Consider the following 24186-nt stretch of genomic DNA (forward strand, 5'->3'; position numbering starts at 1 on the left):
AAGTGTCTTTGGAAGAAGTTGCTGGGTGTGTAAAGAGCTGCTTTCAAAGCGCAGCATTCCAGGTGTGCTCCAGCCTTAAGTGGTGGATGGATTGAGTGCAGATGGATTGATCCCTTGCCAAAGACTTAGGAGCACCTTCTCTGTTTTCTCAAATGCCTGTATTTGGTGGGAGTTACATGGAAACTACACAAGCATAGCGCATACCTGGAGCATTACTGTTTCTGGTTCCAAGATGGATCTTACTCTCTGGATAGACAAGGTGTCTGCAGAGCTGGAGGGGAGAGGACAGGGTCAGTGTTGGTGCTCTTGCTGCAGTAGAGTCGGCTGGACATCATGAATGGGAGGTAAAACAAATGCCATTGAGGGATAGAACAAAGGTGACGGGAGAGGCATGCCAAAGCAGAAGACTTCCAAGGGATGTAAGGCCAGAGGAGGAGGGGAGAGTGGGAGACAGCTGTTGTTGGGAGATTACGTCCTCCAGTCAAGACTAGAAGTTCCTGTCAGGATCTATTCTGGGTTGCTTCTTAATCAGTTCCTGCAAATCTAACTGTACAGCTGTTTGGTTTTGAACTTTTACCCCAAAGCTGGGTGGCAATGGGTAAGGAGAAAGGAAATCTCTTTCACTTGCTAAGTTTCCCAGTATGTGTAGAAAAGACCCTTCCCTTTCCTGAATCTGAAGCAGCAAGAAGAGACCCTGCCAGCAGTGCCAGGACCTTCTCTTCTCCCCTCACATGACAGTGCTGAGTTCTTGCTTCAGTTCCTGTTGTGGCAGCTCCTGTTGGCTCCTACCTGATGACTTTTTCTTCATTAAAATGCTTATTGCCTTTCCACTTAGGGAGGTGTAGGTGGCACACAGGTAGACCTAGTGTGTAATTAAGCACTTCTTGAAAGCACTTAGAGTCTTCTGAGTAAGGAGTGTTCCGATAAGCACAAGAGTGTGGTTTCCCAATCCATTATTTTGTGTTTGATTTATTTACCTTTTTTGCTTTTTCATTTCACTTTCTGCAATTCTCCCATGTGATGACCGTGCCATTATGCGACCAGAGGTCTGGATGTCTGGCAGAGCAGTGAGCACTGTTTCTGACTCTCTTTCAGATGCAAGTATGGACATAATAGCCTATGATGATTACTCCAGTCCACCGCTTCAGAGATATTGAAAGGACACCTGAATACCTCCAGCCAGAAAAGTGTGTTCCACCTCCTAGCCGCGCTTCCCTGGGAACAATGTGGTTTATTCGAGATGGCTGTGGTATTGCATGTGCTGTCGTTACCTGGATGCTGGTGTTCTATGCCGACTTTGTAGTCCTTCTTGTCATGCTAGTTCCATCGAGAGATTATGTTTATAGTGTCGTCAATGGCACACTGTTCAACACCTTGGCTTTCCTCGCTTTGGCTTCACATTTTCGTGCTATGCTGACAGATCCAGTAAGTATACACCTCTCTCTGTGTGTCTCGGAAAGAAACAGGCGGTGTTTTTCTTGTCTGCTAGATGTTGGGTAACTCAGTTGCTGAGTGAGTGGCAGATTTAAATAACTTTTGTGTGTCAGCCTGCTGAGTGAGGCTGCTGATGTGGTATGCTAATTTTTCATCCCACTCAAGTCGGATGCAAAGTCAAGGACCTAGCGTTAGATTCCTGGTGTGTGAGCAGCTCCTCTTTCTGCACTGGGAAGGAGAGTGTTCCTCTCTGATGCTATTTTCTCCCCAATGGCAGATCTCGTGTTTGTGGCTTGTTGTGTCTTGACAAACAGGAAAGCTGGAAAAGCTGGTTTTGATTGTCTGCCTTGGCAAGTATTGCTTCAGCAGAACAGAGCAGAACATGTGTTGTTTTGAAAAGCTGTGTTTCCATCTCTCCTTCTACTGATTTTGTTGAGTGTATTGGACAATGCTGAAATAAATACGGACTGAGCATGCTAAGAGATGGCAGTTCTTAGGCAAGTTGGAAAGCATCAGAGTCGTGAGATCCTCTTGTATGTATCCCTAGGACATTGCTTTGAGAGATCAAATTTGCTGCTTTCTCATTTTTCAGTTTGTGACAAAGTTTAGCACCATGATGCCAATTCTGAATGGCCTGTGATGGTTTATTTTGCTTAATAACCTCTGGACAGCAGACTCAGTTCAAAACCCCATCTTCACTAGTCAGTGGAAGGAAAGACAAGCTTAGACTTCTCCTGTCTCCTTCCTCACAAATGTTCTTGTTGCTGTTTGGAGTGGTGGTGTGCCTCTGATATTCTGTCCCTTCCAAATGTTATTTCCCTCTTGAAACCTTGTTAGGTCCTGTTCAGACTTCAGTATAATCTTTGTTTCTTAGATTCCAGCTCTCCCAGAAGCCATAGCACTGCAGAAATGGCTTGATTTGGGGTATTCTCACAATTTATGGTAAAGACTAATGAATTGCATGCTACTGCTGCTGGGCAGAAGTGTAAGCAGTAGTTTAGCCTCTGAAACTTCTGATTGCTGGACTCAGGAATAGAGGGTTGCAGCAGTGTGTTAGATAGTTTGTATCCTAAGGGTGGATGTTAATTATTGTATGTTGTGTGATTTTTATGCTTAGGGACCTTCAGGTCTCTGGAATTATTTTGCAGTTAGCAGCAGCTCTTGTGAAACAAAAGCTGTGTTTGGAAACGAGCTAGGTAAGCAGTGTTGGAGAAAGCAGATACAATCTCTGTTGAGAGTAATTGGGAAAAGATATGTTAATTCCTAATGTGTGGTGGGATTTATATACGTGGATGGAGAGACAGTGGGATTTTGTTTCATTTTTTTAATGAGGAATTCAGCTAAATAAAATGCAGGAGGGAAGATAGAGAGAAGGGATGGACTAACATCTGGCAGACAGTGAGTCTGGGATTAAGGAAGCTTCCAGGACACAGGCAACCAGGGGCATATGTAGAATCAGAATGAAACAGAAAGCACCACTGAGGCAAACAAGCAGAATTCTTACTATAAATAAATTAACAACTCAGTTCTTCACAACTGATAGTGTGTGTCCTGCATTTCAGGAACTGCTTCCAAGGGGCCCTTGCTAAAAACATTCCTAAAGTTTTGAGCTTTGCTGAATACTGAAGAAAGAGAACATGAGTTGTAGCATTTTGTGGAAATTTGTTTTGGTAATTTTTAAATTAGTCAGGCCTGTTGGGAGTTTTTGTGGGAAAAAAATGCCCCAAAGACTGCTTAAAAGAGCCTTATACTCCTGATTTAATGTGCAGTTCTCTCACTCATGTATCATTCCTGTTTATTGCTGTTGGGAGGTTGCATAGATGTATGTCTCTCTAAAAGGAGACTGTTCCATCAGAAATCTATTGAAATATTGCATCTCTGTTTTTATTTCAGCAAAAAAAGCTTTACATATGTGAACTTGGGCTTCTGTAGCTGCAATATGTTATCTATTTAAGGATATACTTTAAAGTGGAAATTGCACATCTGAGAATGTTTTACCTGGTCTTATTCAGGTGTGACAGTTCTTAGTGTTCACTGTTTGAATGTTAAATCCTAATTTAAATAACAAATACACAATGGAAGCATAACTATAAATACATGAGTTGTTTACCAGCAACTCTTAGTGTACACAGTGATACTTCAGAAGAAGCTGCTTCTACTGGCATAAAACATCTGCAGTTTTCAGTTTGTGACAAGAAACACTGACATGATAAATTTGTTGATGTGAAAAGAGGGATGAGGATTCTTAAATATTTTAAGGTTACTGTAGGACTACGTAAGACTTAATTGCTTAAGTGGAGGTTTATTGATGTTTTAAAAAAACAAGAGCCTCACCAAAATTATGTGTAAGTATGTGGCTCCATGTTTTAAGACCACATTTAAATTTCTTTTCTGAATCTTGTTGCTCTTCTTGAAACTGTTGATCTTAGGAAAGCTTTTATTCTTTTTCTTTTTCTTCCTTCCCCTCCCATAGTTTTAAATCATCCTGTTGTTCTTAGCAGCCATAATGTCCACAGGTTAATCTCCCGATTTGTTGATTTTCTTTTCCTGCAGGGTGCTGTACCCAAAGGTAATGCCACAAAAGAGTTCATCGAGAGTTTACAGCTAAAGCCAGGACAGGTGGTTTACAAGTGCCCAAAGTGTTGTAGCATCAAACCCGACAGAGCACATCACTGCAGGTAAAGGCTCTTCTGAGGATGGCTGTTTCATCAAGACCTCAAGAATAATTCACCAGTGTGCCCTGTTTCTGCAGTCTGAGACTGGAGTGGGTCAGTTGAGGGATTGGCATACAAATTCTGTTGCCAATAGTGCCAGACAGATTTAAGCTTCTCTAAAGAAATCTCATATCTTTTCTGACAAATTTTCATATATAGGAGGCTGGGGCTACTTCGCGCAAAGTGAGAAACACTTAAAATTTTTGAGTGCTGCCTTGGTTCCAGACTTGTAACTGACATTCCATAAATTTTCATGTCAAAATTACTTGAAAAGAGATGTTCTATTCCAAAATACATAGAAATCTATAAAACATCTCCCAAAGGGTCAGTGTCTTTTCCATTTTTGTTTTTATTCACAAACCCATTTGTCTGACTGTGTATTCTATTTAGAAGTGATATTTAAGTTAAAACTGAAGTGCAGGTAACTGTATATATTTTTTAAGAGTTCAGACTTCCACATTTTCATTGAGTACTGTGACTGTTCTGTGCTGTGTGATAGATCAGTATGCCTACTGATCTGTCATGTCCTTTCTTTTTCTGGTAGGATAAACTTCCCGGAAGAGAGTAACTGGTAGTGAGCTTTTTAGTACTAAAGGCAGTGAGCAAAAAAATAACTACTTCCTAAAATTCTCTTCTGCTTTTAAAGCAAGCAAACCTGCTTCCAGTAAGTAGTTAATAAGTTTGCACTGGTGTCACTTCTTACCTACTCAAAAACCAATACATACAGAGAGAGCTCGTACCTGTGCTAGTGCTGATGCATGCAGTGGTCTTGTGGGGAGGGAAATACATGGTAATGAGCTGAGCAAACTTGTCCTGCTGGTTGTTTCTTTCATATTTTCAGAGCTTCAGTTTGCAAATGTTCTTATTTTGTGTTGTTTTTTGGTTTTTTTTTTTTAATTTTAATGAAAATCAGGAGTTGGTTATTCAGCAGGAGCAATGTGATCATGCCTATCATTTATTAATGCTACTGTAAAATCCCCTCTGACAGCTTTTCAATTATGAATGAAACTTCACATCTAAAATGCTGTCTTGATGATGACTCACAGTGTAGGTAAATGAAAAACACTGGCTGAAAACCTTGTCAGCATGGTCCTTTTTTCCATCCTTTAAGATGAGTTGTCAGACATTAGGATTTGGGAAGGGGATCCACTGAGCACTGATGCTGTTGAGAATTTTCAGTTAAATATTTTTATTGTGGCCTAGGGACATTTATTAGACTTTAACACATCAAGTCTGGGTGTATTCATCAGCAGGGGATACTGCTAGCTGTATGCCAGAGGGACCAGGATGTTTTTGATGAATATGCTATTTAGTGAGTCCCCTGTGCCCAGTAAACTAGTCCTGCCAGCATTTGGAAGCTGGATGGTTGAGTGGAGGAAAGTGTCAAAGAGTATGGGCAATCCCTGTTCCCTGTAGTGTTTAGTTGTGGTTTCTGTGTTTTCTTTTCCACCAGCTAAACTTCCTGTTCTGCCTATCATCCAGCCGTTTTTGGAACGTCTAAATGGAATAAAACTCCTCTCCCAGCCTCCTCTCCTGTCTGTTTCACATCTGTGGCTTGGCTGCTTCAGGTTGTCCCTCTGGGGAAGCAGGAGCAGTTGGAAGGTTGCTTGGGTCCTCACCTCTCCCAGAGCCCAAGGGAAGTGTGTGCACACCTGCACACAGGGAGGCATCCTCCTGCTTCACCACCTTCCTCCCCTTACCCCTTCCTTTTGTTTTTAATCACAGCAAGAGATACTTGTCTTACAAAGTGTATTACCTGGCAGATAAATTGCTTTTACTGTGTCTGTTGATTTTAGACCTCATGTAGCTTCAAATAATTTAAAGCTGCTTGTTTTGGCAAAACGAGGCTTTTCTTGTTTCCCACTGCACGTGAGGCTGACAGGTAGTAGGGAATCCAGGTTTGCCTGAGGAGAAGGAGCTCCTAATCTGGCCCCATACTGGGAGGCTGGGGCCGGCCTGCCTGGATTTTCATTTAGGATCAGGCCTATAGTAACTCACTTGTTTTTCAGGCATAGTACATATCCTTGGGGATTTTCCCCTCCCACCAATTAAAGTGAGTGAAAAGCTGTTCTGACAGAGAGGTTTTCTGTTATTTATTCATACATGCTGATAAGAACATGTTTATGTTTTTGTTTGAGTTTCCCTTAAGTGTTTGGGTGTTGAAGTTTATTATTTATATTAAGGTCAAAATACTTTTTGTTAGAAGAAGAAAAATAAAATTAGCAGAGTGCTTAGTCCTTCGTTTCACTGCTGCCAGAATTGTTCTGGAATGGCTGTTTCCTTTCTGGGTCTGTTGTTTGTTTCCTTCGGCGTTTTGTGTTTTTTCATATTTGATTTCTGTGCTTGTTTGTACAATGTGGTATCAGGAGACTGACTGCCTTTCGTCTCCTATCATCTGAGAAAGCAGCGGAGAAAAAGACTTTCTTTATTATGTGAGTTGAAGCAGTTACTGACTAAGCAAGAGAGTGATGTTCAGACAAAGTAATAATGTTTTAATTATTTGACTTCCAGCCACAATTTGCACGCTGGCAAGAATTTGAATTTCGATTTTATTAGCCTGGTTTTGTGACGTGCTTTAACATCTAATTTCACCTGGACTGTATATTGTGGTACCATCTTCCTGACTGACTGCCACAGCTATTTTCTGCTCGTCTGTGGCTTACCTTGATGTCAGGAATCTTTTCTAATGCCTTATTTGATTTTCTTTTTTCTGCAAGTTTCTGCTACCAGCAAATGTTGGCAAATAAGCCTTAGTCTGTTGTTAGCAACTCTGAAAAGTATCTTTATTCATTACTGCCTTTTATTTCTTTGTGATTTCTGTTTGCTTTTAATCTGTGGACATTTTTACAGGCCAATTAGATTAAAACAAAACAAAATCACAGATTTTTTCCATCTGCCCGAATGTATTGTTCAAGCCATATTTTGGAAAGAACCACTGATGCATAGCATTAATTTTTGCAATGGTGGTTTGGTATTGTATGGTTCATTTTGAACAGGCTTAGTCAAGTAAGCAAACCACAAATATAAATACAATGGCAAGTAAATTATTTTATGTTCAGATTTCACCTCTGATTCTTTTCCTGAATTTCTTTGTCCCCAAACCCCTGTAAAATCTTGTGTTCCTGGAATGAAAAGTGCTGTTAATAAAAGACCTATGTTCTTTCAGTGTTTGCAAGAGGTGCATTCGAAAAATGGACCATCACTGCCCGTGGGTCAATAACTGTGTAGGAGAGAATAACCAGAAGTACTTTGTACTGTTTACAGTAAGTATTTTGCAGGTGATGCTTAGGGTTGTCCAGTGGGAAGTGCTGAAATACAGTGAAATGCAGTCTGTGAAGCAGCTCCCAGGGCTGGTGTTCTCTTCCTTCGTGTTTTGGAAGAACTTTATGGGGACCTGCTGCAGGCTTCTGTTTCTCTAATTAGGGAACACCCTCCCCCCCCCCCCCATGCCCACCCATCCATCCACAGCAATGGGAAAAGGCATCAGGAAGCATTTGTCAGGGGTTTTTGAGGTTTGTGTTGATGGCTGTTCAGTACCTGCTTTGTTATGCGAGTAGTGTATTGTGGTGCTGAGCTCTTTGAGGGAGGGGCCACCTTTTACATCAAACAGTGGCTGGTAGGGTCCCAGGCCATACTTAGGGTTCCTAAACATTGTAGTTGTACGAGTATCTGTGTGGGGATCATGTAATAAGAGCTGTTGCCACGTCTCAAAGAAGGAGTGTGAAGTCTGCATCCCCTTGGATAAGAATTATCCACCTTTTAATTGCAAGTGGTTTATTTTTGTATTTGAAAACCCAAGGAGGTGCTTGACTTTTTTGTACTATATCTGTAGCATCATGAGTAAGAAAATGGGAGTACAAACTTGAACAGTGGATATTTCTGGAAGGTTTGAAATGTATTTCATCAAAGTGAACTGCGAATATCCCGTGGGAGTAGTGTGAACATTACAGTGTGAGTTTCAGTGATGCTCTGTTTTATTAATAAATCTTTTGAGACATCTGTAGGTTTGAGAAGAGTGTTCTCATATTACCAAGCAGAAAGGAGGAGATTTGCAGTTAAATGACAGGCTTAGTGTTCTATGGTGTGGTTTGTAAGAGTTTGGATTACAGAACAGAATTAATTCCGTTTCTTTCCTATGGGCAGGCAGGTTGTTTTTTTTTTTTATCTTGAGAAGTGAGCTAGGTGTTCTAGTCCTCTCAATTCAGTTTCTGTTAAAATTTGAAATCCACTTTCAAGCAGACTGTATTTAATTTGGTTGAGAGAAACAAAATAAGGGTTGCTGGTTTTGTTCTTGGATATTCTTTTTGATACATGGGGAAGTGAAAGAACAGCAGCATGCTCAACTTGCAAGGAAAGCCAGAATGCTCCCCTATTGCCTTTTACTGCTTCCAGAGGTGTTTCTTGTTAGAAAGTCTCTCTCACTTCTACTATTTGCCTATCTTTGTCAGAGTTTGTAGGTTCAGAAGAGTAATTTTTTTAGCCCTGTCTTAGTAAACTGAAATCTATGTTGCACCTAACTTTTGTTGTAACTTTTTATTACGTACAGTTTTATTACAAAGCTAAGACTTTGTTTAAACCAAAAATGATTAAGTACGAAATATTAAAGCCTGAGAGAATGGCATTCCATGCCAGTGTCTGCCTCAGGAGAAAGTACTTCTTAAAAAAAATACGTCATTTTTCTAAACCTCATACTGGAAAACAGATAAAGTACATTTTCTGGTTAAAAGAAATTAACTGTTGTTCCTCTGGGAAGCTGTAGTGCTGTCAAGAGCAAGGATGTAAGCTTTGACAACAGAATGCTTGTATCCTGTGCAAGTAACACTTGATCAGTGTTACTGTTCTCTGAAAGTCCTGCAGTACTCAGGTACTGAGGTAAGGACAGAAAGTTGTGTGGAAAGCCACTCTGGGACACAGGAGGCTGGGTTTTGGATCCAGCTGGCGTTGAATTCAGCAGTCTGCCTTGTGTGCACTCAGAGCTGTTTGTAAGGAGAGAATGAATCTGTGTAGTTGTGGCATTTGCCAGCTTCACGGTGCTTTTTCAGGGGAGATGGCAGAGCTTGATGGTTTTTGGAGTTGTTTTGTGGTTTGGTTTTATTTTGAAATCTTAGCACTATGCTTTTAAATAAAGTGTTGGGAAGATTTAGCATATTGGTCTTTGAACCTGTATTACATCCTTTATTTTTCAGATGTATATAGCACTGATTTCCCTGCATGCTCTAATCATGGTGGGATTTCACTTCTTGTACTGCTTTGAAGAAGACTGGACAAGTGAGTATAAACAAAATACCTTATTAAAATAACATACTATGCTTTGAATAAGAATTTAAAATGCAGTTTGCTTGTTTCAGAAGAATACTATAAAGGTTCTGCTATGCTAGCTCTATTTTTTTTTTTTTTTTGGTCTTCTTAATGATTAGTCCTGGAACCTCATAATTCTTTTTGACCTGCTGGAATCTCTGTACTAAAAAGTCCTGTTTTAACTTACACCTGATAGTCATAGGAAAAAGCTGATATGTAAGGAACACCTAAGGAGTATGTATGCAATAACCTACTGTTGGTATGAACATGGCACTAATTTCCTGAGTGCCAACAAAAGATAAGAAGAATGTGTATGCTTTTTTTAAAAGGGTACTGTGAATCATTCTTGCAAGACTGCCAGGAAAACATGATAGCTCAGATCCAAAAATCCACCCTCACGAGAACAAACAAGTCCTGTCCTCAGAAAAAAATAAACCCAGGAAACCAAAAATGGAGCCCAAGCAGCTCAAAAAAGCGAAACCAAAAACCTCAGCGTTCACTCTGAAGTAGTCAGTGAGTACATTTTCACAAAGTCAGTCTATCTATGTTCTTAAAACCACAAATGGATATAGGAAATCCTGAATGTAATGCTGAGTTGAACAGCAAGGTGTCAAAGAATATGTGTGCCCATGTATGTACTGGATGTGAGTTTTTTGGAAAAGGAGAAGGGTTTTTTTCCCTTGGAATTTCAGTAGTGTTATTAAGTGTAATGACTGGTTTTAGTTCATAGTACTGCAGAGGATACACATATGAATTGAACTTGACAAGGTTGTTCTGCACTTCAAAACTTTGTAAAACAGCTGCCAGCTGTCATTGGGAACATCTGCATTTGACAGCAGTGGTCAGGGCCATAAGGGAAGGATACATCAGAAGGTAGTTTCCCTTCTCTTCTTTCTCAAAGCCTGTTCCTGTGGGGAAAGCACTTTCCTACCTGTGCCAGGTTCAGGTGGCAGAACAAAGCTGTTAGGAGAGATGGATATGTTGTTCCAGCTGCCTTGTGTTTGTGCAGACTGTGGTAGTCCCTGATTATGATGTATTTGTTTAAGCCCGAGATCTCATTAGAAAAATAGAGGCTTTTGGTGAGAGTCTTAGATTTTGGAAAAATCTGGAGACATTCTGGCATTTACAGCACTTAGCTGTAACTTTGCAGCACTCAACTGTGACATGGACCCTATAACATTACTTTCTTCTGCTCCTCCTTCCTAATTAGCTTCTTGGGTTTTGATACTTTTTTCCAGCTCTTGCTTGAGTTTGCACTATAGAGTATGAGGAAAAATAGGAACTTGGTTTAATCTGACCTTCTTTAAGTTACAGTTTAGAACAGTTACAAAAGGATGCACATCCTGCTTTTATGTTGGTGCTACATATGCTTGTGTCCTGACTGCCAGCTTGAGATTTCGAATGGATTTATCACTGTGGAAAATCTGTTAAGTCTAAGATTTAAGAGACAACCTCCAGGTTAAATGGGGGAGAATTGCATCCTAGTTGGTGTGCTGGGGAAACACCAAAGTGGAAAAGAAAGTTGCAATCTTGAAGTGTTGGAGGGGTTTTGGTGGGTTTTTTCACTTTCTTTGAAATTTGAGGGCGTGATCATTTATGGTTGAATGTCAGAGCTTCCCCATGTGTCTTTCTGGGAATGTTGTTCATATAATTTATTTGATAGTTTGGGTATGGGAAACTTGTGGCTTAGCAGGTGTTTTGCAGCTGGTGCATTACTTGATGTCTACCCTTCCAACTCCACTGTTTTGTCTTCACAGAATGTAGTTCCTTCTCTCCACCAACTACAGTGATTCTACTTATCCTCTTGTGTTTTGAGGCTCTCCTATTTCTCATCTTCACCTCAGTTATGTTTGGGACCCAAGTACACTCCATCTGCACTGATGAAACGGTGGGTGTCTCACACTCTCTCCTTTACCCCATCTCTCTCTCACCTTTTGTAAGAGCAGTGATGGGCTACAGGGTTTCACCTCACGGCACAGGGAGTGCCAGTGTAATAAAGCTGAGCTAGCACAGTGCTGGATGGTGCTTTCTGAGGGTTCCTGTGGGAAGTAGGGTACCCTGTGTATTGGCTGGGGTGCTGTGTTGACAGCACCTCCCATAAGGTAGGCATAGGTAGCTGGGGTTACTCTGGAGACAGTATTTGTCCCTGTGGATGGGAGAACCTTTTTTCTTTAATGAAGTGCTTTTACATTGTGATTGTCTGCAATTCAGCTGTTGTGACAACTGTGTCCTGGTTGTCACTATTCACAGGTTTATGTGCTGGAAAGCCAAGATGAGTAATTGGGGGAGGAATACACACACACACACGTGCGCACACACACACACACACACACACACACACACACACACACACACTTACTTTAGCCGGGATTTTCCAGCTTTAGCTACCTGTTCAATGGTTCAAAAAGTCCTGCCAGAGGGAAACAGAAGAGGGAGCAGAGTAGGCTCATGGAAGCCTGCTGGATACAGTCTGGTGCAAATCCACCAAGCCATCCCTAATTTGAAGATGGTATAGTAGAGATTATATAGTAATATTACAGTTCTAAATCCATATAAATGCCCACTTCTGTAAAGATGGAGCTGGTGACTCCTGGGGGTGTTCCCACACTTGTGAATACTTCCACTCTTCACCAAGCACGCTCAGAGTGGCTGGAGAGAAGGGGTAGTCTTAAAAGAGTGACAGCTCTTCTTTCCTCCCCTGCCTCTTTTGGGTTTCTTTCCCCTTGTTTGCCTGTGGCCAGCTGAAGCTAAAGTAGGTGTTTTGGCTGCTGTCAGAGAGCTGTGACTGGCATTATATGCTGTACAGGCCCATTGCTCTGAGCCTTTTTTTGCAGTGCTTGCTTTAATGCTTGGCTTCTGCAAGAGGCTGATGTTCCACCTGTCTGTGTTTAGAGGAAGACTTCACTGTGCTTTCTGATGGGGAGAGCCCCAGGAAGAAGTGCAGTGTGGTACAGATCCTGCTGAGCTTGTGTTCATCAGTAAGTGTGTAAATAAGCAATGCTGCCTGTGAAATCATCATTTGAATTTCTCTATCTTTGGAACCTGACAGGAATTCTTAGAAACTGCTTCCTACAGCTGGGCACCCAAATAAGTACCTAGATTTTCCTTTCCAGCCTAATTCTGGGGACTCGTAGATGCTACATTCTAAAATATGTAGAATATTTAGAATGACACATTCTAAAATAAAGGAATTAATTGTGGTCTTCCCCTCTTGGGTTGTGGGTTTTTATTTTTGGGTGTTTTTTTTAATACGTACCAGTAAGGATTCTGCTCCACGGAATGTCTCATTGTTGGTTTGCTAGCATTGAGCTAGCTGCATGCAAGCAATCTGTTTTGAGCAGAGGAATATTTCCAGGTGAAGTGCTTCTTGGTGTGCTCTCTTGCAATGTTCTGATTTGCATTTTAGAGACAGGGCTGTGTGTTGCCCTTTTTTCACCTTTCTATTCCAGTCACTGGGAGACTTCATTCCTCATCTTGTGTATGCTGTCCTGCCAAGATGATTCCTGGCTGCCTGAAGGGACCCAGAACCCTGGTGTCTTGCTGTTGTCTCTGGAGGAGACTTTACCAGGGATCAGCCCAACTCCTGCAGCTGACCCATGCTGTTCTCATCAGAGCTCCCAGCATCAGTAATTTGAGGCACAGATAGGTATAGCAGGGCATTACTGTGGAGCGTGGGAGACACATGTAGGTCAGGAGAAACCTTACCTTGCAAAAGATGCAGAGTCAAGGAGCTGAGTGATTTGCCAGCTGCTGCTGCTGCCACCCGTGGGAGGGTGATGGTCTCCAGTGACTGCTCTTACTCATTGTGCTTCTCTGGCAGCCAAGCATAAATGGCTTTCCTGAAAGAAAAGCCAGATTTTTCATGAAAGAATTTCCAAATTCAGTTCCTGGGCTTCAGACACAATACAGATTTTTATTTTCCTTTTAATGTTTAACTAGAGAATGTTTCAGCTGATTGCTTGATGGCTCATTTTTGTTCTGCCTCTAACCTTTACTAAACAATGCCAATGATTTCTTCAAATCAGTTATCTTATTTAACCCTCTCTCCCTGCTGTCAGCCCATGCATGTTTTAGCAGTGATTCTAATGACACATGAAGAGGCACCAGGTAGACTCAGCTACACTGAGGCATGAGCACTTCCTGAACTTGCTTGGTGAATCTGGGAGCATTACAGAGATTATCTTTGGGTTTGTGGGGTTTTTGGGTGGTGTTTCTTTTTGTTTTATCTGCAAGCTTGTAATGGTTTCTTCTAAAACTTTTCCATCTGGTTAGCACATAATGCATTCAGCCATTAAAGCACATACTTTTTGGTTGGTTTTAAGTGGTGGGTTTTTTTTATTGACATCAGAGGCAATCGGATGGCAGGTCTTAAAATGGTTCTGAAGTATGGAGGTCTGAAGGAAATGAAAGCGACTTTATTTCCAAGGAACACTTTCTAGCTTTAGTATTTTTTAATATAGAACAGTGAGAGGAAAAGGAAAGGCAGTACAGATGCATTTGTATTTTCTTACTCTGTCCTTTGGATAAGGGGTAACTGAGAGTAGACCTTTCCCCGAATCCAGAACTACAAAACCTGAGTATTTGACTGAAAATGTGATATTTCTGTTTTCAGGGAATAGAACAGTTGAAAAAGGAAGAGAGAAGATGGGCTAAAAAAACAAAATGGATGAACATGAAAGCAGTATTTGGCCATCCGTTCTCTATAGCATGGCTTAGCCCATTCGCAACACCAGACCAAGGAAAAGCAGACCCATACCAATATGTGGTCTGAGGAATTCCTGACCAGCATTTCCACTAAAATAGAAACATATTACAGCACTACTGTTACAAATTTTCCATGAATGTTTGAAACAAAAAGCAAAATGAACTTTTTTATGTCTGTTAAATGGCTGATAATTGCAGAGGAAAAAAAAGCCCTGTATTCCACCATTTTAGATAATTCTATATCTCTGGCTGAAACTGCTGCTGCTTTTTTTTTTTTTTTTTCCTTTTATTTTTTTCCCTTTCTTTTTTATCACATTAACTTTACTGGCATTTGTTTCTCTCTGCTTTCTGTATGGCATAACTAATGTGAAGGGGATCCTCTCTTCTCTGTTATGACCCACCTCTTCTGAGTAAATTCTCATGCTGTCTCCTGACTGTGATGAGCTCTGTGGATGACATGTGAGTGCCAACAGCCCTACACAGACACCTTTGGACTTCCTGAAGGAGCACATTGCTCTTTCATAAGTGAACTTGAACGGGGAAGCAGCTACTTCACGTACCAAAAGGTGCAAGACCAGAAGGCAACACAGCAAGTGAGCCAGTTGACCTGGTGATCACAAACAGTTAAAGTGCTTAAACGTTGCCAACACCAATTCCCACTCCACCCTCCTTTTTCCTTCCAGCCACAGAACTGATTCCATCTTTCAGGCATTATTTTATCTGTTCCCTCCCTTGTGTGCAGGAAATTGTTGCCCCTTTAGGATAACTGTGGCAGATTTAGAAGACTCTTTGGATTATTACATGCCTTACACTTCCAGGAAAAGCAAGCAAGCTAATTTTCAAGTGTTTAGAATAGCAGAATCATGTTTTTCCGTGTGTGTTTGTCTTGGTAAATGACTTGTTAGAGCAATGCCTGCTAAACGGTGTTAACGTAAAAAACTGACATGAATGCCCAGATTACTATAAAGACTAATATTGATGGGATGTGTAAGTGTTCCAGGGTGATTGATTCTATATTGTTAGCGTTGCCCTGGTTTAGAGCTTTGTAAATCTTTTCTCCTGTTTATGCATACATGTGTATGTGTGTAAGCACACGCACATATATGTGTAAGGGTTTGAAACCAGGAAATATTTATGGTAAGGAGCATGCATGCTGTTATGAACTGTGTGGTGATGAAAAGTGGGAGGGACAGAAGGCATTCCAAAAACGGGTAGAGCTAAACCATTCATAATTCCAGCTGTTAATGTTAATTACAACATTTTGTGTTCAGGCAGGAATTTTATTATATTTTTGATTCACAACTCCCATGGGCTCATCAAATGAATTGCAAACAAAGGAAATACACAGATCAGCTGTGTCTGTGACTTCCAAGGAATCCTTTCTTTCCTTGGTTTAAAATAATTTTTTGGAAACTGACCTGTTTAGACTGCTTCAAAGCCACGGGAAAAGGGAGGGAAATCAGGGAAGGAAAAATTGAATGGATGTCTCATTTTGGAAGTAATGTGAATGCTGCATCTTTTCAATCTGTCAATGCTTCCATATGGAAAACAAATGCAATAAAACTTTTCCAAAAACTTGTTTGCTGTTCTTTCTTTCTTCGCTCCAAATCTTGGGAAAAATCTGTAATGGTTTTTCTGAACTTTCACTTTCGAATGCAAGCAGGCAGAAGCATATAAAAGTTAATTAATGTGTGTGTTCAACTTCCAAGTTGAAAAGTGAGTTAATTGGTAGTATACTGATCTGTTAATCAGTGGTTTGTTTCTCCAGCTGGGAGAGGCTGTAACTCTGGTTTGAGTATGTGATGGTGTTTCTCAGAGAACACTCCCAGCTTAATAATTAAGTTGGATCTTAGGCCATGGTCAGTCCAGCCAGTGAGACATGTGCAAGTGATAATTTGAACTGGCAGAGAATTTGGCCCTAAAGCTGCCTTGATGCAAAATCAGATATATTGAGGGGAGAGGCTTTAGTCACCTAGGCAATTAACTAATGAATGCATCTCTCTATAGTTCACTGCTTCAAAAATTGTTTTGATTACAAATTCTACATTCCAGTTTGGGTTTATTTTAATTACCCTTATTAGCTATGTGTTCTGGAGGAAGATTAATTGCATTGTTCTGGTCTTTTGACCATTGTGGAAAAATGTGTAACTACTGAGTTTTTCTTGTTTCAAACCAAATGCTAATTGTTAAACAGCATTATATAGTACTGATATTTTCAGTCAAACTGTGTGTTTTGTTTTTTAAATGAGGCACCATCACAGAAATTCCACTGGTACCTGTTGTGTGTATAATGATAACCAGGGCCTTCAGATTTCCTTGTGCTGTACAACTTTGTTTGATGCAATTTGAATGGTACTAAAAGTAAGTCAGTATTAATATGAGAAAGGTAGACTTACTGGTTTGCTGATGGAAAGTACTTTCTTGGTCAGGACTACCTGATTTCAGGTGCTGGTTCTGTTTTAGTGTGGCCAAGAGAAATTAAAGGACAAATTCAATCAGAGCATTTCTGTTTTAGAAAACTAAGTGGTGCTCCATGCAGAAATGTATGCAAGGAACTGCTGTAAGAGAAATTCTGCCTTAATCATGATTTCCAATGGCAATGCATTCTGTGCCTTCTCCTTAACCATCTCAATGCTTGGCTTTTTGACTTGCTCTTTCCCATCTTAAAAGTACATTGAAAGAAATTAATGCATTTCTTCTAACATTCAAGAGCTGTCCTGCAGATTGCTTCTGGGTCAGACCGTGCACCTCCTCTGGCACTGGGCAGGAGCAGATACCGAGGGCAGTAGTTGAAGAAATAGAATATTATCCTACAGCATCACAGTGGTCACAGGTCAACCTTGTCTAACTGTCCCCATGTTTGCAATGTCGTGCCTCGTACTTAAAGAGGAATGTCCAGTATTTTATATTTCTCAGTGTATGTCTTTTCAGTATGGGTTCAAAATTATGTAATTTGAAATAGGGAAAGATGATGATTTCTAAGCACTTTTTTATTTTAATTAAGTGGAATAGCTGCATGATAGGAAAGAGAAACAAGCCATGGTTTAATTCAATACACAAAATTCTCACTTTCTAAAATAATGGTGAGAGATTTATGTAAGTATATTTATTTTTAAAAAGTTTCATTAAACAGTAATGAAATGTCTTTAACAGCTGTGCATTCCTTCCATCTCCCTTAGATTCTTTTTAAGGCATAACCTCATGCCCTACTGACCATGTGACCAGCAGCCAAAATTAGACCAAGATGCAATTATAAAACTTCTGTTTATTTTGAATACATGCTGTGAAGGGATTAGTGAGGTCAGGTTGGGAGAGAGAAAGTATGCCCCTTCTGATGAACAGCTCTCTAATTGGCATTAGCACAACCTGACCTTGCTTATTGCCTCGGTTAGCAGCTGCTGGTAGGAGCAGGTGAGCAGTGTTTTATGGGGGGAAGGAATGATGGTTTGCTGCCCAGAAGTGTTCCAAGTTTGTATTCCCAGTCTATATGTCAGCAGGGATTGAAACGGATTACACAAATGGCTGAGGGCAGGGTTAAAGCTTGTGCTCTCAGGGAAGGGTTTAAATGCCTGATGTCTGTCTCTCCTCCTGCTCTGTGCTACTTGTTTTCCTTCTCTCCAGATGCTCACACAGTAAGTGCTCCAGCCGTGCTCCAGCCAGTCACTAACACACGGGAAACCTCTGCAGTTCACTAAGGAACAGCACACAACCAAAGGTGCTCTCCTGCTTTAAGCTGCCAAAGCCTCTGCTTTGCCCAGCCACTGGGTGCTGGAAATGCAGCATCCTGGAGGAAAAGCTCATGGTAGTGCTAGAACACTTTGCCAAGGGTCTGCTGTGCACAAGCTCTGCTCCTCTCCAGCTTGCCCAGCTGGGAGGTAGGGTTGGGCCCTGGCGGAGGCACACCCGAGTTTAGCATCCCAAGGGACCAGAGGCTGCAGGGGATTTTCCCTGGAGCACTTGAAATGGTACATTTGCAAGCTGGCAGTGTGCTTAGCATTTCAAAGTCCTTCAGGGCTTGAATTTTTCCCAAGTTAGAATCCTGAGGAATTCCGATTTGGTATTGTGCCGTTCCTGTCTGCACGTTTACTGCTGGGTTTCTCTTAAATCAGCACGAGAAACGGGGCATGAATGAAGGAATGAAGTTCACAAAAGCTTTGCACGCAGTGCTTTGGTTTATGGTGTGTTTTCTCCTGGGTCTGCTCGTGCTGACTCAATGTTATTGCAAACTGAGCTGCTGCTGTTGTGTTATTTGTGAGGCTGACAGTGAGTGCAGCTGTGTTGCTGCCGAGCTGCTGCGTGTGTTCCTTTCCCCTCGTTGCAAAGCTTTGGATGTTTTGTGTGTTGTCAAGAAAAATCCGTAGAATTAGAACGTGACAAGTGTACTGTTCATCTAGCTCTTCTAAAATGGTTCTTTCTTACAGTTTTAACCCAATCTGCACCTTTTTTTCCTTTCCCTGGGTTTCTCAAAACTTGGATCCAGTATTCTTGCTTCTCTAAGAAGAGACTCTGTGTGATCACTTGTATATCATCACAAGGGGATCATCATACACAGCTGCAGATGACTCCTCTCTTACATGATACAGAAGATAGGTATAAAAAATTGTGCCCTATGTCACACAATGGTAGCCTTAAAAAAATCATTAAGAAAATAAATTTTACTTCCCTATTTCTACATGGAGAAGACTACCAGGAAAAAAATATTGCTGTCCAAATTTGATGGATCTGTTCTTTAGGTACAAACAAAATGTTTGCTTTACTGAAAGTGACGTTCTTGGAGGGAGAATGAATCAGAATATCGACTGACCAGGGTTCCGGTCCCATTTTGAAGCCTCCACTTTAACCTGTGCAGATTTTCTCACCTCCCAGCAGATTAGCTGGCTTGCATTGTGATTAATCTTCGACAGTTTGGTAAATGGAAGTTGTGTTCTTAAATATTTGCACTTAACTGGCACAGAGTGAACTTCCAGTGACTAGCCTAGGTATGGCAGTGGTAAATTCCTGATCGCTGGAAAAAGGTGCAGTATTTTGGCTGTGTCTGAACAATTGCAAAAAATGCCCAAACAAGGTGAAACTCTTAAGTTGTAGGTTTATTTTCTCACTCCTTGGAAGGATTCAAAAAAGCTGTGTGAGAAGAGGTCCATGTTTCCCAACAGGCTGGCTTTTCAGAAGCCGTCTCTGTACCCTAAAAATCAATAGCAACCGATGCCAAAATACATCAGCAGGATTCAGACTGTCCATGAATTTGATCTTGTGTGAGGGTTTTGCTGTTAAATTTGGAGATGAAGCTCTCAGTAATACAGAGGAATCTTTAACTCAAACTGGAATAGCATCAGCCTGGCTATAGGTAGGCAGTTCTGCATGTGCTACAGTGCTACAGTGCTTGGTGCCCAAAATACCTGCTATAAGCATGAGACGACCATAAACTCTTCTCTCCTTGCAGGGTATTGAACGACTTAAAAACCAGAAGCCAACCTGGGAGAAGATCAGCGGCTGGGCAGGAATGAAGCTGGCATTTGGAGGTGCCTTCTCCCTGGGTTGGTTCAACCCTTTCTCAAACCTGAACTGCGAGAGCCCAGCGCCAGCTGAAGCGGTGCCAGCAGCTCCTGAGTCTGAAATAATGACCCAAGAAGAAATTGAGCAGTTTCTGGCTCGGGATGTTGCCATCCAAGTGCTGCGTGAATAAGCAAAGTGTCCTTCTCCTCCAGGAGAAGCTTTCAGGTGGTTTGGGTTTTTTTAAATAATTACTTGTGCTGGAGATTTAAGGGTTGTTTTTTAACATACTTTCTGGTGCATTAAAAAATTCAGGAGTATTGGTTTGGAACAGATGCTACTGCACTAGCAGAAGCAATGCAAATCTCCAGAGAGAGCTTCAGAAGTGATGGGGTTTATAAGCTCCTTTTCAGACCTGTGTCAACTGCTTTATCGATCTTTTCTTCCATGGCCTTTAAGGACAGTTTATAATTGTCAGATAGATTGGCTCCAGTTCCCAGAAATGTGCCATCCTAGGGAGTCTGGTTAATCTTTTGTTCTTACAGCCCTTTGGAGGACTAAATGTGTGATGGCAAGATTAGCCAGCTCTGAAGGTTTTCTGGAGAAATGCATCCTCTTTATCCCATCCCATCCCGTGGGTGCTCTTCTGAGTTATGAATGTTGCTGGTGCACTAGTCTTAGCAGAGGTGGGATACAGGGCGATGGATGAGCTCACCCTGGGTGTGATTCCTTTAGGCTCTGAAATATCTCCAGGGGTTAATTTTTACCCTCTGTGCTTTTGAGACTGCCTAGAGCTGGTGGTGCTTCTTGGAGGTGGTGATGGGCTTGTGATGGTGCCAGGCTGGCAGGAGCATTCACCCATGGCCAGTGCAGCCAAGAATGAGCAAATGTTGGCTGGGATGTTGAGCTGCTGGTGCTGGTGGGGGGGAGGCTTTTCCCCAGGGCTGTGGTTCATTCATGTGTAAGATGTGTGGAGTGGGAGCTGCCTGGCTGAGCTCTGCAGCCCAGGGAGCAGGGAAGTGGTCTAGGCCAGGTACCAGGGCTATGTGAACACCCTGTGATGGAGGTACTACCTCTCTCCATTTGACTTGTCTAATTTAGATGTTTCTCTTCTTTTCCTGGTAGCTAGAGTTGGTAGAGAATGAATAGTGCCTCCTAATCTTACTGGGGTATAACATTGTCCTACTAGTACGTGCCATTACGCTGGGTTTCCTTACACTAATTTTGCAGCCAGCCCCTGCAGAGTGCTGGTGAACCTGTATGTCCTAGCTTAGGGCAAATTTGGGAGAAATTTGGAATCATCCTAGGACACTGTGGAAGGAACACCCGTCACTCAGAGAGGGCATCACTGCTGGAGGCAGCAAAGTCCTGCAGAGGTGTTGCCAGCTGCTGCATTCAGATGCACTGCAAATGCTTGGCATCCTCCAGATGTCAGGCTACTTTTAGTTTAGGCTGTTCTTCATTTGTGGTTTTTTTTTTCTTCTTCTGTCATATCCCTTAGATTAATTGTCATTAAATTTGCAGGAGACTAGAAATATGCTAATGGTTTTCCCCCCACAGAACGTGCTTTCTTTTATCTCCCCCTCCCCTGTAACCTGAACCAAAGGTAACTGCTTCCTCTCAAAAGGAAGAGAAAGGAGTTTTTGGGATGAGAGCATGGTATTGTGAAAGACCTATATGAAGTTTTTATTATTTATAGGAGCAATATCAAATGGAATTTGTGCAAGATTTTTTTTTTTTTTTCCTGCTTATTTTTAACCCCTCAGAAAGCATCTTTGTGTGCATTAATTGTGTGGCATTCAGGGCTACTGTGGAGGGATGAGATTCTCTCCTGGACTTGTCCTCTGCCATAGCAGTCCCTTTTTCTGGCAAAGGTACTGGGAACAAATAGAGTGCTTTGACTGTTAGAAGCACAGCTTCACCAAAACAAAACTCTGAATAGTTGTCCCATCCCCTGTTCCCCCTGGATGTCTTCTCTTTGTCAGCAAAAAGTAGATCTAGAAAATGTGATTAGGAATTGTGTATTTATAGCCTTTGGGATAAAGGGAAACCCCACATTTGAGGGGAAATGAGATATCCTCTCATGTCTTTTAGACAGGAGGTCTGGAATGCCTGTGCCCTGTGCAGCAGGGTGTTGAGGGAAGAAGCCCTTCTCCTTCTGCACTAGCCTGTGTTCATCTCTCAGCATCCCACAGGAACGGGATGTCAGGGACATACACAGGTCTGTAAGGGATTTTCTGTAGGGAGCAATGGTGATGTTGAAAGAGGAAGACTAAGAGTGCCCTTTTTAGCTCATGGTTTCTAATTTTGGCTTGCTGCTCCGCCTCTGCATCCAGCTAACACCTCTGCCTCCAGTGCTGTGTCTGCAATAGGAATGGTGCTAGAGGAAGGAACTGGTCTGTGGCTGAAAATCACCTTGAGGCAGGCATGTAGGGATGTCAGCTTGGGAGAGATCCCTGTGCTCTGCATTCCAGGGATGCTTCTCAGGACAGGGACCCTACTCTGGGACATGGCTTTGGGTAGGCATGGATGGAGGCAGCCTAATTTTTCCTCCACTCTCAAACCTGGTTCACTTCATGACAAGAACAGTTGTCATTTGCCTCTGTTTCCCACCTCTCCTGTTGTTCCTCTGGTGCTGGCATTTCCAGGTTTGTTTTTTTAACAGGGGAAACAGAAAAGTAGTGTGAGGAGGAGGGTAAGAGCCAGAGCAGTCATCTCCCCTCCTCAATTACAGTCTGAATGAGACAGGGACGTGTCCCTGTGCCTTACACAGAGCATGGACAGCCAACTCCATCTGTGGTGCCCCCAAGACTTTAGCAGGGTGACTTCCTGTGCCCAGCAAATCAGTTCTGGTGTTTCTTGGCTGTCAGTCTCCCTTGTCCCCTTCCAAAGTACCAGTACCCCTTGGTGTATCTCCGTTGTGTCTCAATGTAGAGTGACAAATGTCAGAAATCACAAGTCTTCAAAAGTTGGAAAAATCTCTTTTATCCACAGCTTTTGTATAAACCTCATTCTTTAATGATTGACTGGTAGCTTGAGATCAAACACGATTTTCATGGAATTGAACCTAACCTCACTGTTTACCTTCCCTTCCCCCTACACACTTCTTGCCCTTTGTTAGAGCATGCCTTCATGTTCAGACCATGCTGCTATGGTCCTAGCTGGCTCACCACCTCCCAGGAAAGACATCCTGGAGAGCCTGCTTGTAGTGCCCTAAATTTATGGGGCTGGGGAGGATGCTCCCTCTGCACTGCTCAGTGGGACATGGTCTGCTGAGGATCCCATCACTGCTCTGACACATGTGATGAACAGAGTTGTGGCATTTGTGGAAAGTGTTCTCGGACTTCTCACCTGGTGTCTTCCACAGCAGGTTTTCTATGCAAATAGGGAATTTACATCTCTTGAAAAAATATGTTTTTTGCTGTTTGAAACTCCTTTTGTGCTTTGGGTCACTGTTGTACTTTCTAAAGAACTAAGACTTCATCTGCCAAGCGCCACCTGCTCCTCCCTACTCTGTGGACACGATGCACATGGACCCTGCACCCGCTCTGCCTGCAGAGAGGAGCTCCCACTCCGTGCTGTGCCACAGGGGTGGCAGGAGGTGGCCTTTTGGGGACCCTGTGCTGCTGTGGAGCAACACAACACTGTGGGCAGAGGGACAGCAGGGGTCAGGGCAGTCTTGACCCCTTTCTGTGGCCTGGCAGCCACATGCATGCTCGTCTGGGAGTTCCTCAAATCTTTGAAACACAAGAGAGTGGTTAAAACCTTTTTATATCCTTCCTTTTTTTTTTTTCCTTCCCTCTTTCCTTTTTATGGGCTGGCACATAACCAGATGTAGTCACCATTTATTTTTTCTGCTCTACTGCCTTAATGCTTAAGCATTTTCTTTTTAAATAAACAGATAAATTACCCCCTATACTACTGTGTGACCTGATTTCCTCTTTACTTGTGGAAACACTGGCAAACCCAGTGCCACTCTACTGCTGGCCACACTGTGGGACAGAGAAATCCCTTGTTAAATGTGGCCTCAGGAGTTGCTGGGGTGTGCAGTGCAGTGGTGTGAGGAAGCCCTTAAGCCTAATAAGGGAATTTTTTTCTGCACTACTACAGTGGTGGGCTCCAGCTGTGCACAGCTGTTGTCTTCTCCAGTGTGACCGTGGCTGGAAGAGTTCCTGATGTACACTGCCACTGAGGTTATTTCTGTAGTCCAGCAGTGTTCAGGGTGGAAGGAGAAACACTTCATTTCTAGGGAAGCACTAGTAATGAATGCTGCTGGAGATGGCACCTCTTCCAAAAATGCCTGAAAACCCCCAAAAGAAGTGGGATAGGAAGATGTATTAAAAATGGTGTTGGGGTAGACTTTGCTGGGTTTGCTCTTTCTGAACTCTAAGGAGAAAGCACATGCTGGTACATCCCCCAGATGGTGAGCTGGAAGGAAGAGGGAATTGCTCGGGAGGGATTTGCTTGCAATGTTCCTTGAGCTGCACAGCAGCCCTTGGTGCAGTGAGGTCCCTGTGTGACCTTCCATGTAGGACCACAGCACTGC

The 24186-nt window shown here is 42.2% G+C and overlaps 1 protein-coding gene across 6 annotated transcripts in view; it reads left to right on the forward strand.

Annotated features, from left to right (window-relative positions):
• The window catches only part of ZDHHC3 (zDHHC palmitoyltransferase 3), a 38090-nt gene extending 14548 nt beyond the window's left edge, over nucleotides 1-23542 (forward strand). For 5 of the 6 annotated variants that reach the window (XM_014248560.2, XM_014248563.2, XM_014248561.2 and 2 more), the window contains exons 2-7: nucleotides 1096-1425; nucleotides 3988-4112; nucleotides 7315-7411; nucleotides 9335-9416; nucleotides 11204-11334; nucleotides 19591-23542. In XM_014248560.2, coding sequence (XP_014104035.1) covers nucleotides 1120-1425; nucleotides 3988-4112; nucleotides 7315-7411; nucleotides 9335-9416; nucleotides 11204-11334; nucleotides 19591-19833 — 984 coding nt within the window. In that variant the 5' untranslated portion in view covers nucleotides 1096-1119 and the 3' untranslated portion in view covers nucleotides 19834-23542. Of the gene's footprint in view, nucleotides 1-1095; nucleotides 1426-3987; nucleotides 4113-7314; nucleotides 7412-9334; nucleotides 9417-11203; nucleotides 11335-14058; nucleotides 15730-19590 lie in introns of those variants that run through there. The other variant, XM_005519037.3, reaches the window with a different exon arrangement.
• Nucleotides 23543-24186: the final 644 nt, after the last annotated feature.

This window comes from Pseudopodoces humilis, chromosome 1, assembly GCF_049639895.1.
Source record: "Pseudopodoces humilis isolate 2021_Gansu_Grassland_sample_001 chromosome 1, ASM4963989v1, whole genome shotgun sequence".
Lineage (NCBI taxonomy): Eukaryota > Metazoa > Chordata > Aves > Passeriformes > Paridae > Pseudopodoces > Pseudopodoces humilis.